General features: G+C 47.7%; 1 protein-coding gene across 5 annotated transcripts in view; it reads left to right on the top strand.

The window, feature by feature from the left end:
• The window catches only part of ZNF462 (zinc finger protein 462), a 140,780-nt gene that overhangs the window by 121,670 nt on the left and 5,583 nt on the right, over window positions 1-13,527 (top strand). For all 5 annotated transcript variants that reach the window (XM_036330117.1, XM_036330116.1, XM_036330113.1 and 2 more), the window contains one exon: window positions 10,572-10,701. In XM_036330117.1, the coding sequence (XP_036186010.1) occupies window positions 10,572-10,701 (130 nt within the window). The remainder of the gene's footprint in view (window positions 1-10,571; window positions 10,702-13,527) is intronic.

The following is a 13,527-nucleotide window of genomic DNA, read 5'->3' as shown; positions in this document are numbered from 1 at the left end:
CTGATGGCAGCACTATCTTTTTCCCATTTCTGTTCCTTCTTTTCTAAATGATAAGTGCAAAATGCAGTTCACATGTTTTAAATAATTATCCAAACACTATTTTATAAACAAAGATAGCACTGCTGCTGAAATAGAATTTTTGACTGGCAGGCATTTATGCACTATTAAAAACAGTCATTTGTTAGGGTGAAGGATATACAAAAATCTGATTTCAGCATTCATGAAATGAGTGTAGGAGCGTACAGTGTACTGAAGAGACGTTTGCTAATAATTAGGTACAGAAGTCAAGGACCATAAGACAAGAACAAGAAATTAAAGGCATAAGAATTGGAAAGAAAAATAAAATGTTTTTGTTCACAGACAATGTGATCTTTGTAGGTAGAAAATCCTAAGTAATCCACTTAAAAGTTACTAGAATATTAATGAGTTTAGCAAAGTTGCAAGATATAAGGTCAATCAATAAAAATAGATGATATTTCTATATGCTGATGATGGAAAATCTGAAAATGAAATTTTAAACAGGTCATTTTCATTGCTAATACATCAAAAAGAATAAAATTCTTAATAAATTTTAACACAAGACCTGTGAAAGCTGTACAATGAAAACTACAAAATATCAGTGAGAGAAATAAAAGAACTAAGTTAATGCAATATATACCATATTCATGGACTAGATTCAATATTGGCAATTCTTCCCAAATTGATCTGCATATTCAATGTACTCTCTGTCAAAATCTCAGTAGGCTTTGTCCTTTGGTAGAAATTGATAAACTGAGAATAAAATGTATATGGAAATGCAAAGGACCTAGAATAGCCTCAACAGCGTGGAGGAAGAACAAAGTTGGAGAACTCGTTCTTCTTAATGCCAAAACTTACTGTAAAGCTACAGTAACCAAGAGCATGTGGTTTTGGCATAAGGATAGATGTCGAGATCAGTGGTGCCGAAGAAATAAATCCTCAGATATGCAGTCAATTGATTTGCATCCCAGTGCTAAGGCAATAAGGAAGAGAGAGTTTTTCAACAAAAAGTGCTGGAACAGTTGGACTTGCATATGCAAAATAATGAGCATTGACCCTTAACGTCACTTCCAACACAAAAATTAAAGCAAAATGTATTGTGAACCTCAACGAAGGGGCTAAAAGTATAAAACTTATAGAAAAAGAGTAGAAAATTTCCCTTTGGTTAGGGAACATTTTCTTAGATACAATACAAAAGTTCTGGACAGCAAAAGAAAAAAATCAATAAATTAGATGTCATCAAAATTAAATTTTTGTTCTTCAGAAGACACCATTAAGAAAATGAAAAAGCAAGCAACAGATGGGAAGCAAATATTTGCAAAGTAGTTACGGAACAAAGGACTTTAACTAAAAAATATAAAGAACCTTTACAACTCAGTAGTAAGAAGATAACTGATTTAAAATGACAAAGATAATCTCACCCAGGGCTGTTTGGAGTATAAAATGGCACATCCACTTGTGGGAGCATTTGGAGCATTTGTTGAAAAGCTAAACATACACTTATCACCTGATCCTGCAAGTCTCCCACATAAAGCTGACTGATAAAATGTGACACATACATATATCCACACAGTAGAATTATACTGATTATCAATAAAAATAAATGAGTGATGGACACATGCAACAGTGTCGATAATTCTTGAAAATACCATGTTAAGTGTACAAAAGCCAGACACAAAAGACTTCAGATTGTATGACACCACTTATATGAAATTTCCAGTAAAGGCAAAACTAGAGATGAAACAGATCAGAGGTTGGCTGGGGCTGGAGTTAGGGTGCAGGGATTCCTTGCAGAGGGTGTGAGGGAACTTCTTAGAGTGATAGGAGGGGTCTTAAACAGATTGTGTTGAAGGATGCACAAGTGCATGAACACTGAAACCCGTTGAACTGTTCATTTAAAATAGGTGATTTTAAAAAATATATAATAGATGAATTTTATAGTAAGGAAAGCAGAACTCAACACCTAAAAGATACACGTTTCCCAGGACCTAGCACATAACAGGCTCTCAATAAATGTTAATTTCCTGCCGCTTTCATAAAGTCGATCCTGGACAGATAAGTCTGCAAGATGCCCGAGATCCAGGTTAATGTGTAAACTGCCCAAAATAGAAATGTGCAGGAGACTTTGCAATAGGTTCTAAGCTAAGGTTTGCTTCTTTTTCCTCAGCTTTAAGACTCCGTGTTCCACGAGTAGCTTTAGCTGATGTCATGTGATGGACAGAATCCACAGAGGAAACTAAAAGACACTGTAGGATGTATTTTCAGCCACAGGGTTTGATGACATAGAACTGGACATGGAAAACTGGAGTTGTCCGTTCTGCCTGGAATGTCTGTAAAGACTGTATGGTTCATGGGACCAAACACTGGTTACAGCAGGACGGAGAGGCATTAAATGCAGCCTGCCTTTTAAGAACCAATTCTAAAGTGGCCAGACTGACACTGTCATGTTTGTCCCCGGAAGCCAAGGGGGACAGCCAGCACTCATTTTCCAGGTGGCCTAGAACCTGGTCTCCCAGACCTTTCTCTCTGTGCTGGCGGACAGGGAAGCACTTGGACTATCTTGGAGTCTAAAGTAAGCAGTGCAGTATCTTTACTTTTTTTTTTTCATCCTCCACTTCCTGTCATTTTTTGATCTCACTAGATTTCCTAAAAGATTATTCTATTATTTCAACCCCTCCATTCTCCCTCCCTCCATCCCCCCCCCCCCGCCAACACACACACACACACACACACACACACACACACACTCACACTCAATGAAGTCCTATATCTACAGTGCCATTTATTAGCAATGCTGGTGAAAGTTAAAACGTAACGTCTCCAGGAAACTTGAAGTCATGAAAAAACAAAACAAAACAAAAACCAACCCACAATCCTTGCGCTCTCATTTAAAAAAAAAAAACCACAAAACACATTTTTTAAAGAAAGTTTAACTCTATTCAATACCTTGTTAGTGTTCTTTATGGTTCTGAAGTCTCTTTGCTACTTTAAGGAACATAAAAATATATTATCTCTAACTTAGTTTGCTCATAAAATTGTCATGTTCGGTATATTAAATTTAGAAGGATAGTCTATTCAGGCAATACACAGTCACTAATTTAATTTACTTTGAAATGTTTTTAATTTTTTTATACAAATGGAGCCTCAGGCGGCTGAACTCTAAGGAACTCGTATCTCTTCCTTTTCGCCAGTTTGGCAAAAGCAGCAGAACACTAAGCTCAGGAGGAATCACCAGCAGTTTAGTGATTCCAATAAAACTGTTCAGCTTTCTGGACCAGTGAAATCCACAGTGGCAAAAAAAAAAAAGTCATATAGAGCATTTGTTTGTTTCCAGCAAAGGAAATGAGAGAAGAAACAAAACAAAAGAAGCACCTTGCCCAATGCCAGATCATAAACACACATTTGGCCACTTCTTTATTTTATTTTATTACTAAAGGCCCGGTGCACAAAAATTTGTGCACTCGTGGCGAGGGGACGTCCTTCAGCCCGGCCTGTGCCCTCTTGCAGTCTGGGACCCCTCAGGGGATGTCCACCTGCTGGCTTAGGCCCACTCCCCGGGGGGGGGGGGTGATGGGGGCGGGATTGGGCCTAAGCTGGCAGTCAGACATCCCTCTGGCAGCCTGGGAGCCCTCAGGGGATGTCCACTTGCCAGCGGGAAGCAGGCCTAAGCTGCAGTCGCGCATCCTTAGCGCTGCTGAGGGGGTGGGAGAGGTTCCCACCACCACCACTGTACTGGCAGCTGGCAGCCTGGCTTGTGGCTGAGCAGAGCTCCCCCTGTGGGAGTGCACTGACCACCAGGGGGCAGCTCCTGCATTGAGTGTCTGCCCCCTGGTGGTCAGTGTGTGTCATAGTGACCAGTCATTCCCAGTTGTTCTGCTGTTAGGGTCAATTTGCATATTACCCTTTTATTATATAGGACTAGCAACTTTAGTTTTACAAGCCCCAAGGATTTCTGCAACCTAAAGTTTCCTCTAGAAGATTAGGTCATTCCAGCTCTGTTTTCCCTCATGTTAGTCTTGCTTCTTGATTTATCAGTTCTAGACCCGTTTCTTCATATACTTTGGAAGAGGGAATTCAGTAGATGAAAAGGAGGCGAGGCCATTTTTCAGAGAGACTTGCCAGGCAGAACCTGAGATGAAATTTCCCAAGCAGATGTTCCACGTTCTCTATCTCCTTCGAAACTATCCACTAACCTCTCCCATCAGAAGTAATTGCTCCTGCTTCCAGGCGTCCATAGGACTTTCCTTCTTCCTCTATAAAGGCCTTTAGTTCATGCTGCTTGACCTTGCCCTTGACTCTCAGCAAGTCCCTGTCTTGCCATTGGATGCACTGTTCTTAAGTCGGAAACCCCGTTACTTACCTCTCTTTCCTTCCCAAGTCTGATCTAGTGCCCTGCATGCTGTAAAGGCTCCAGTAGCCGTTTGCTCAATCAATCAATGAAATCACTCTTCAAGTAGGAAATGTTAAGTGTTCCGTTTGTTCCAAGAAGCAGAACGTGGCGGCAGCATCAGCATCTTTGCCTCTGAGTTCCAGCCCGGGAGACTGGCCAGGGCTCCACTGGCCAACAGCAGAGCGGTCTGACGTTCTTAATGATCCTTGCACTCGGCTCTCTGGAGAACTTGGGACCGGAGTTATGCCGAGATTCTCAACACAAGTTGATGCTGTCTGCTTTGCTAAGATGGGTCTGGCAGGAAAGCATGTTTTCTGATTCTGACCCAGTGATTGCAAAAGCAAGCAGTTGCCTTCTTGACTTCTGTGCTCCATACCCTTACTGGAAATTGACCATCTTTATCCTTATTGTTCTTAGAAAGCATTTTCTTCTGAAGAAAAAGTCCCAAAAGATTCTACTCCTCTGTCCCCTCTAGTTTTGCAACAGAGCATTGTCGGCACAGTACTTTCTCTTCCTTGTATTCCGCCTGTTGGGTCACGTTGACTATTTGGTAAATAATTTTACATGTCTCCAGAGGATTGGCACTATAATGGGGAAGTGGGCGCTTTATCACCTGACGATGTGAGCGCTAACCCTGGCTTTAGCACGCACTTGTCTTGTGTTCTGTTTTCCTCATCTACAAACACGGAAGGTAACGCATATCTTGCAGAGTGGTTATAGGCGTTAAATGATACATAGAAAATTACTGGATTAATTTTTAGCGCGTAATAGCTGTTTGGTTGGAATTGAATCAAAATCTTTTAGAAAACGTCCAATTTTATTCTCTCATTAGCAAACGTATTTATATCGTGGGGACGCACATCTTAAGGCAATATTATGAACTTCTCTATGCTTTACGGTCTACCATGAGTGTTTATGTTACTGGCAAATTGAAATAACATTTACTGAGTGTCAACCACACGGCTGACCTTGTACTCCGCACTGAGCATAGAAAGCTAAATAAAGAACGCAGCCCAGTATGTTAAGTGCTTGATAAAGTTACCCATAAAACAGGGGGCAGATGTGCTGGCCCAGCGCGCCTCCCAAGGAACCTGAGAACGTCCTTCTAGAAGCTTTACGAGCGCTCTGATGGAAATGCTCTTACCTGGGAATGTAAGATTTTGACCCGCACCCCTGGCCATCTTCCTGTGAGGAACTGGGGGGACGCTGCCCTGCTGAAGCTTTCTCCCACTGCTTTCTCTCCCTCCTCCCCATTCTGACGTCTCAGGTGGCGCCGTGGTCTGCTGCTAAACCCCTGGCTCTTGTAATCAGGGTGGCAGACTCTGGCCCTGGACCAGATCCGGCCGCCACCTGGTTTTATGTGGCCTGCCAGCTAACAGGGGTTTTGACATTTTAAACGGCTGGAAAAAAATCAAGAGTAGTATTTCGTGACATGTGAAATGACATAAAATTTGGATTTCGGTGTTGAGCACAGCAGTCGCGTGGTTGCGACAGAGACTGTGGGGCCCTGAAAGCCTAAGACACGTGCCCACCTGGCCCTCCCCGAAGACGGCCAGCCTGCCCGCGAGTCCTTGGAAATCTGCGCGCGCGACACGTCCTCGGCTTGTGATGGGGGAGGCAGTTTTCCCGTGTTCTCCGGTGTCACGTTCTCTGGAAATAAAACGTTCCCTTTGGCCTTCCTTCTTAGCACGGACATGGAGTGTTCGGTGACGCGAACACCCTGGCTGGGTGTCCCTTTCTGAAGGTACAGATGTTGCGTCAGCGGGAGGAAACTCTGGGAACGTTAGGCGGATTTTTCCTCGCCACCGGCTGCCCCACTTCGCGTCTGCTAAGCGATCTGCAGACGGGTGTCCAGTTGCGCTTTTCCGTTAACAGGTGTCTCTCAGTTTTCCCTGTAAGACTGGGTTTGCCCACCTAGCACCCTATGAAAATGCATGCTCACCTTGGTAATAGTTGTACATCACGGGGTGCTCTCCTGGAGAAGTAAGCCTCAGTACGGAATTCCTTTCCTATGCTGGGGGCGGACCTAAGCCGTCGGCCGAGAGGCTAAGGACCAACAAGCAGGGACAAATGTGGTTGTGACGCTTGGACGCTCAGCGCGAGCGTGGAAGGGTTGGCAGGGTCATCGGTGCAAGGTTAACTTTCAGGGGAAAGCATTTGCTGGTCGGTGCCCCTTATCTCACATTCCTGTTGGATGGCAGACTTCACCACGACTCTGGGTTAGTGGCCTTCACAGGGGACTTTGGGGTTTGGGGCATTCACAAATAACTTTCACAGGATATAAGGATCTGCGTGTAGTTTTGTTTAACCCTCACCTGAGGATATGCCTTTCATTGATGAGAGAGAGGCGGGGGGGGGGGGGGGGGAGAGAAACATCTATTGGTTGCCGCCAGTACACGCCCCAACCAGAATTGAACCTGCAGCGTGCGTATGTGCCCTGACCGGGAATTGAACCCTCCACGCTTTGGTGTACGGGACGATGCTCCAACCAACTGAGCCACACTGGCCAAGGCTGCATATAGTTTTATAGTCTGAGTGATTATGTATTTGAACAATCCACCCTTCAAAGCCATGTGTGGCTTTTGCCTTCAAAAGGCTCCTAAATGTTAAACTCTTATGCTTCTTTTTCTCCCTCCGTTGTGGGCCTTTTGGAAAACAGGTAATAAATTACCATCATCTCCAGAGAAAAAGGTGGCTTTCCCTCATTGTCCTCCGTACCGTTAGAAAGGTGGTCAGATACCCTCCAGTCTCTGGTCCAGACGTGACAGGGATGCTCATTCCAGAAACCAACTTACACATATATTGGAATTTCAATAAAGTCCAAACTCTTTGATTTTTGACCCTGTGATTTCGCCTCAGCAAATTTAGCCTATAAAATTAAAGCTAAACAGGAAAGAAAGGATTACATACCATAAGGTCTATTACTGCACTTTTAATAGTGACAAGCCAGAAAAGCCAAAGGTAAACTCACATGGGAACAGTAAACTCTAACATATCCCCTAATGAAACGTTATATAGTGAGTAAGAATGCCACTGATACAGAGGATATGTATGCCAGGCCTGGCCGGTGAGATCCCGCTGGGAGTCGGAGGCAGAGGTTCCCCAGGAGTTAGCAGTTTGGGTGGGAGGCGGAGGGGGGCAGTGTGAAGGCCATAAACAATTAATTACTGAGGGGATGAGTTACCTAAGGCGAGGGTAGGGTGCTGTGGGAGTGCAGAGCCGAGGGTATTTAACCAAGGAGGAGTTCGACACTGAAGCGAGGCTGGAAGACAGAAGTCGCCGCGTGAAGGGGACAGGCTGGAATTCCAAACGGGAAATGGCACGGGCAAAGGGGGGGTGGGGCGGGCGACAGGGCCAAGAGCGTGGCAGATCCCAGGAAGCTCAGCGAGTTCAGGGCCATGGGAGCAAAGGGGAGGCAGAGCCGGGAGAGGGCAGGCCGGGGTACGCTGATCGCCCGCCACACAAGTCTCAGTAAGAAATGAGGATTGTATCCTCAGGGCAAGCGGAGACTGACATGAACAGATTTAAATTTTTTAAAAATCACTCAGAAGGCACCAGAGATTAGATGCAAGAGGAGTGAGAATGGATGACAGGAGGGAGGACGTGGCATTAATCCAGGTGAGAGATGGGCTCAGAAATGCAGCGAGGAGTCTTGTGCAGTAAGATGAATATTGGCTGGCTGACCGGGGGACTTAGAGTTAGAACCCCAACACGATCAAGAGTGTTTGTTTTTTTAAAAAATCTTGTAATTACATAACAAAAATGTTTTTCCTTTTAAATCTTTTAATTGCCTAGGAGAGATTTTAGAAATCTTCAGGACAGCTGAATCCTGGGGCAGCCTCAGATGAATATCAGACCAGGAAAATGTCTTGCACTCTTTCAAAATCGTGCAGAATCCAAAATGTTAACAGTTTCCCAGTGAAGGGAAAAGAAAGAGGGAGGCGGGAAAGCAAAAAGGGACATTCGGTTTGGTGACAGGTCTGTCACCGGAGCCCTTGGGAAGCAGGGCTCTGGTACCTGGTGCAGGGCCTGACACACAGTAGGCCCTCAGGAAGTCCTTGTCCAGTGAATGAAGGAATCAATGAAGACTTCCTGGATTAAACAATACGGGATTTCCTTTTGGCCAGTCTCGGTTTCACTATTTTTGTTTCTTGGCATCTTGCCACCCCTCATGTCCCTTACACACACAGGTGGCTTGCCTGAAGGTGGCCAGAAAAGGCTGCCTTTTAAGTACTAGTCATTTAAAAGATGTTTCTTTACACATAGTTCAAAATTAGGCAGATTGGAACCTTGCCTCCTTTTCCTTAAAAACTGGCAACCTAGCAAACTTCTATTCAGATATTTGTCATAAATGCTATTGGGTTAAAATACAGACTTTGTGGCTAAACATAACTTCATGAATATGCATTTACAATGCTTACCATACGCCTTTTCCAAAAGCCAAAATTGGAAAAGACCACATTCCCTGCAAGGGGCAGGAAGCGGCATTTGGGGGAACGGTGTGCTTCGGGTAGTGTGCCGACCCCCCGTTTATACAGGAGGACGTGTATGGTGAATAACTTGCCCAGCGTCTGAGTGACGGCAAACCCTGGACTTGAATTTAGGTCTGGCTGACTTCAGAGCTCTTGCTCCTGTGCCCTCCCCCCTCCCCCTTCATGTTGTAAAAATGAATTTGTGAAGCTTCCCATAGGCCTGTGGGAGTGAGGCCTGGTGGATAAACCCCTGGTTAGGAAGGTGCCACAAGCAAAAGTGCCTTTGAGACTGTTGCTGTGAACTCTTATTAGACGGGTGGCAGGAGACATCAAGATTCTGAGTCCAGCTTCCTCCTCCTCCTCCTCACTTTTGTCTGTTAATCTTTACAACTTTCTTAGTGAGAAGAAGAGCCTGCGTCCTCGAGTGTTGAGCATTGAGACGGACGCAGACCGCTCTTCCGCCCTCGTGTCTCGTTGTTTTCAAAGTGACTGCCTTCCCGGGTTCCTCGTGGTGTTAGGTCCATGTATTGTTCCTCTGGTTTCAAAAGAGCTTTTATCCCGAGGGCTCTTCCTCCTCTTAAATGCTCCCTCCTACAGAACGTGGTCGGGACGATGTCGAGCCTGTCGGAGGACCGCGCGTTGGCCCTGACGCTGCGAGTCTCTCTCGCATTTGGCACAGTTGACGGTGATGTTCCCATCTGCCCGGCATCTGGTGCTCAGGGGATCTGTGTTCCGGTCTGGTCCAGGGGACACATTTGGGATTGTCTTGTAAATCCTCCCTCTCCTCGTCCTCCTTACCCTCTCTGTGTAGCAGCTGTGGGCGTCTGCCTTGGAATCTAGCGAATGATGTCTGTCTGCCCTCCCCAACTACCTGGTACACTGTGAGCCTCTGGGGGCCAGACTGGGTCTCCTTCTCGCTGGATCCCGCCCCCGTCCCTCCCTCCAACGGGGGAGCCCAGCGCCTGCCACAGGGGTAGCCCATGGCTGTGTGTTGACCTGAGTCCTGTGCTAACCTGTGGCTCCTGGTCAGCGTGTGAGTTAGGAATCAAATCACTGTCGCCGGGCCTGCACTGGGACAGCCTGCAGCCCTGCAGGTGGCAGGACCGTGGGGAAGAGGCTGCGACTGTCACCGCCGGTTCTCTAGATACTTAGAGCCTCTTCGCCTCCAGGAGAACTGGGTGGTTTACAAAAGTCACCGCTTTGAATTCAACTAAAAAGGGTTTCCCAGCCCTGGCCGGGGACTCAGTGGTTAGAGCGCCAGCCCGAGGACAGAAGAGTCGTGGATTTGATCCCTGGCAGGGCGGGAGGCAACTAATCCTAATCAATATGTGTCTCTCTCTCCCTTCGATGTCCCCCCCCCCCCCACCTCTTCCCTCCCTTACACTCTGTCTGAAAATCACTGGAAAAAATGTCCTCCGGTGAGGATTGACAAAGAAAAAACTGTTGGCTGGCCACCACCTCCACTCGCCAAGCTTCATGATACTTGTGCTTTCTGGCCGACGGTAGCTCACTTCTCTTACCAAGTTCAGTAAGGGGGGCCGGATGTCGACAGTCCCATTAAACACGTGGGATGTGGGACCAAACACTGGTGTCGTTTGGTCCTGGTTCCAAAGACAGGCGGGGCAAGGGTGCTGGAGAGATGGCCCCCGCCCTCCCGCGGCCTCTCCCATTGTGCGCTTGGCCTCTTTCAGGTGAGCCGGAACTTCGAGCTGGTCGGACGGGTCAACCTGGACCAGCTGGAGCAGATGAAGGGCAAGCTGGAGAGCTCCAGCAGCGAGGACGAGGACAAGGAGGAGGACATGGGCAAGGCCGAGGACAGAGGTGAGTCCCGCCCGCCCTGCGGGCCCGGTGGCAGCCAGCGCGTCCGTGGGGAGACGGGAAGGCAGGGGGTGCTGTGGGAATAGCAGAAGGAACGATGCCTTAGTTCAGGAGCAGAACAGACGGACCCGAGAACCCTGTCGGGGGCCGTGTCTGTAAACTGTCCCCAGCTGTAGAAACTCCACGGGAAACAGGCATTTTCTGTCTCGCTGCGGTTGATGTGTTTATTAACAATGTAGAGTGGTGATTTGTTTTTAACAAGGAGAAGGGGTGTCTTGGGGTCTTAGTATAAGGACCAGCCAATGGCAAGACGGATGACACCAGAGCTCTCAGGGAACGTCAGTGAACTCCCAATGGGACGCTGATTTGCCATTGCTGCGGCGGGCTCATCTGCCGAGGCTGTGAGTGGGGGAGGCTTCGAGACGAATCCTGGGGCCCCCTCTCTCTCAGTCCTCAGCATGGCCTCCCCTTAACCTCCTTGCCGTTGGCTTTGACAAAACCAGTAGTTTTCATTTAGTCATGTGTTTACAGGGGACACGGGGGAAGGTCTCATGGAATTTTTGTACTATTTTTCCAACTTCTTCTTAGTCTATAATTATCTTCAAAATGAAGCTTGTTGAAAGTATATGTAATTACAGACAGACATGTATGTGATTTAGAGTTGTTCTCGACATCGATCAACACAGAATAGTGTGGAAATCCCAAGACGGTGCCTGTGAGCAGATAGGTTGAAATCTGTTACTTTAGTTCCTGCAGACTTATCAGAGTCACATGGGTACCAAGCCTGAGAGCTAGACCATAGATGTCACCACAGTGCTGAGAGGGGTGGTGCTAGTTGCCACTGCAGAGCATCATCATGTGCCAGGCCCAGTGCGGGTGGTTTATAGATGCCTTGGAGAGGGGTCTGCGGTTGGCCTGCCTGGGTCTGGCTTTAGTTCCGCTAGTAGCTGTTTGGGTAATACAGCTATATGACTGGGGAGCTCCTGTGCATTCTTCATCAGTAATAATAATATCACCTACCTCCTAGGGTTGTGTAAAGCTTCCGTGAGATAACACCAAGACACAGTGAGATCACACCCAAACCAGTCCTTGAAACGTAGTAACCACCTAATAAGTGATAACCCTCATGTAGGTGTATTATTGTCATTTTACAAACAGGGAAATAAAGGCCTAGGAAATGCAAGAGTTCATGCAAAGTTTATAAAACACAACACTAGAGGTCGAATTTCATCTTTTGGCTCCAAAGGCAAGAAGATCCCTTTTACACGACCTCCTGTTCCCCATCCCTGTGGACAGTGGCCTGTTTACTGAAGGGAACTGGACCCTGAATTCTGTCAATTCTGTGGCCATTAAGGTCTCACTCTAAAGGTACACTTTTACAAAAATAGCTTTGTTTTTTCCTCCTTGGTCAGTCTGCGAGCCTGAGGAAGAGTATTTGGTGACAATTTCCCTCCGAGGTTCTCCCGGTTTTTTTCCTGACCTGCTCCCACTCCCACCCCCACCCCACCCGCCCCACCATGCCGCTGTGGCAGGAGGCCACCTTAGTCCCCTGTGGCTAGGAAGGCAGCAGGGACTGTGAGCTAGGGTGTGCCAGCATGCCCATGGTGGCCTGAAGAATAAATGGCAGAGGAAGCATCCGCACCGGGTAGGTTGATTGCCCTTGTGACGGTACAGCGTCTGTTAGTAGGGGCCAGACTCCTCCGCCTCTTGCTTGGACAAGGGCTGTGATCTGAGAAGCTCAACATTCCATGTGTATGTTCTTGGTGACGGATTCCTTGGGACCAGTGCACTGCCACCCGAGTTCCCTGGAAAGGGGTTCTCTGACAGAGGGCAGAGGGGCTCCTGTGCCTCCTCATGTCCTGGACCCCGCCCTCCCTCCCCCAGGTCCTACAACTTCTGAGTCTTTAAAGCGAGCACATGAATTTAGAGGTGATAAGCATGACAGAGGCAAGAGCCCCTGTGTGGCCTCCCCGGTGACTCCTCCACAGTAAAAGCACAGACAAGTAGAAGGGGAAAGGGGGCAGTTGGGTGTGTGGGCACCAAGCAGGTTCCCGCTCGCGCTGTGTGGCCGCCCCTCACGGGAGCTTCAGACCCGCTCGGTTGGACTGGAAAGAGCTTGGTCGTGTCCGGTCACGTCTCACTGGCGGGTAGCTTCCCATTCATGAGCCTTAACCACATGGGGAAAGTCTCGGGGTGGAGAAGCTTGTCTGTCTCTCCCCCTGGGTGGCAGATTTACAGGAGCGACTTCCAGTACTGTTCATGGAAATCATCAGCCTAAACCTTCCTGTCCCTCCCGAGTTTGTCTCGTCTCCTAATCGATTTCCCACCGTGGAGGTGGGTTCTTGCCAGCGAGAAGAAAGGACACACAATAGCCCGGGGGTGTTTGCCAGCCGGCCTGTCTCCTAGGAGCGGAGAGTGGGTGGTGGCTCTAGCGCGGCAGCTCCAGCGGGTGGAGAGCTCTTTGCCGTGTGACAGGTAATGATTGGCCTCCTCGGAGGCTGAGCCAGAGGAGCCTTGGAAAGAATAGATGAGTGGTTTCATGTTCCTCGGGGTAAAAGGCACGTGAGCCAGGAGCTTGCCCCTCGTTGGCAGGGCGGACTTGCATCAGGCCCTTGTTCAGGGGGGCCCTCGTCCTTGTAGGTACCCCATTCCCGGCGTCCTTTTCCAACACCAAAACTGAAGAGAGGACTGGCTGGCCACCCTGCAGGTGCCGCCTAGAAAGCTCGGAGGGAAATTGAAAGAGAAGAAACCAGGCAGGAAGAAACCAAAATTAACCCAGGCAGGCTCCGCCCCACCCCCTCTCATTATGCAGTTGGGAGGAGTCAGGAA

This window comes from Myotis myotis, unplaced genomic scaffold (genome assembly GCF_014108235.1).
Source record: "Myotis myotis isolate mMyoMyo1 unplaced genomic scaffold, mMyoMyo1.p scaffold_m19_p_12, whole genome shotgun sequence".
Classification (NCBI taxonomy): domain Eukaryota; kingdom Metazoa; phylum Chordata; class Mammalia; order Chiroptera; family Vespertilionidae; genus Myotis; species Myotis myotis.
This window is presented reverse-complemented; position numbering and strand designations above follow the sequence as displayed.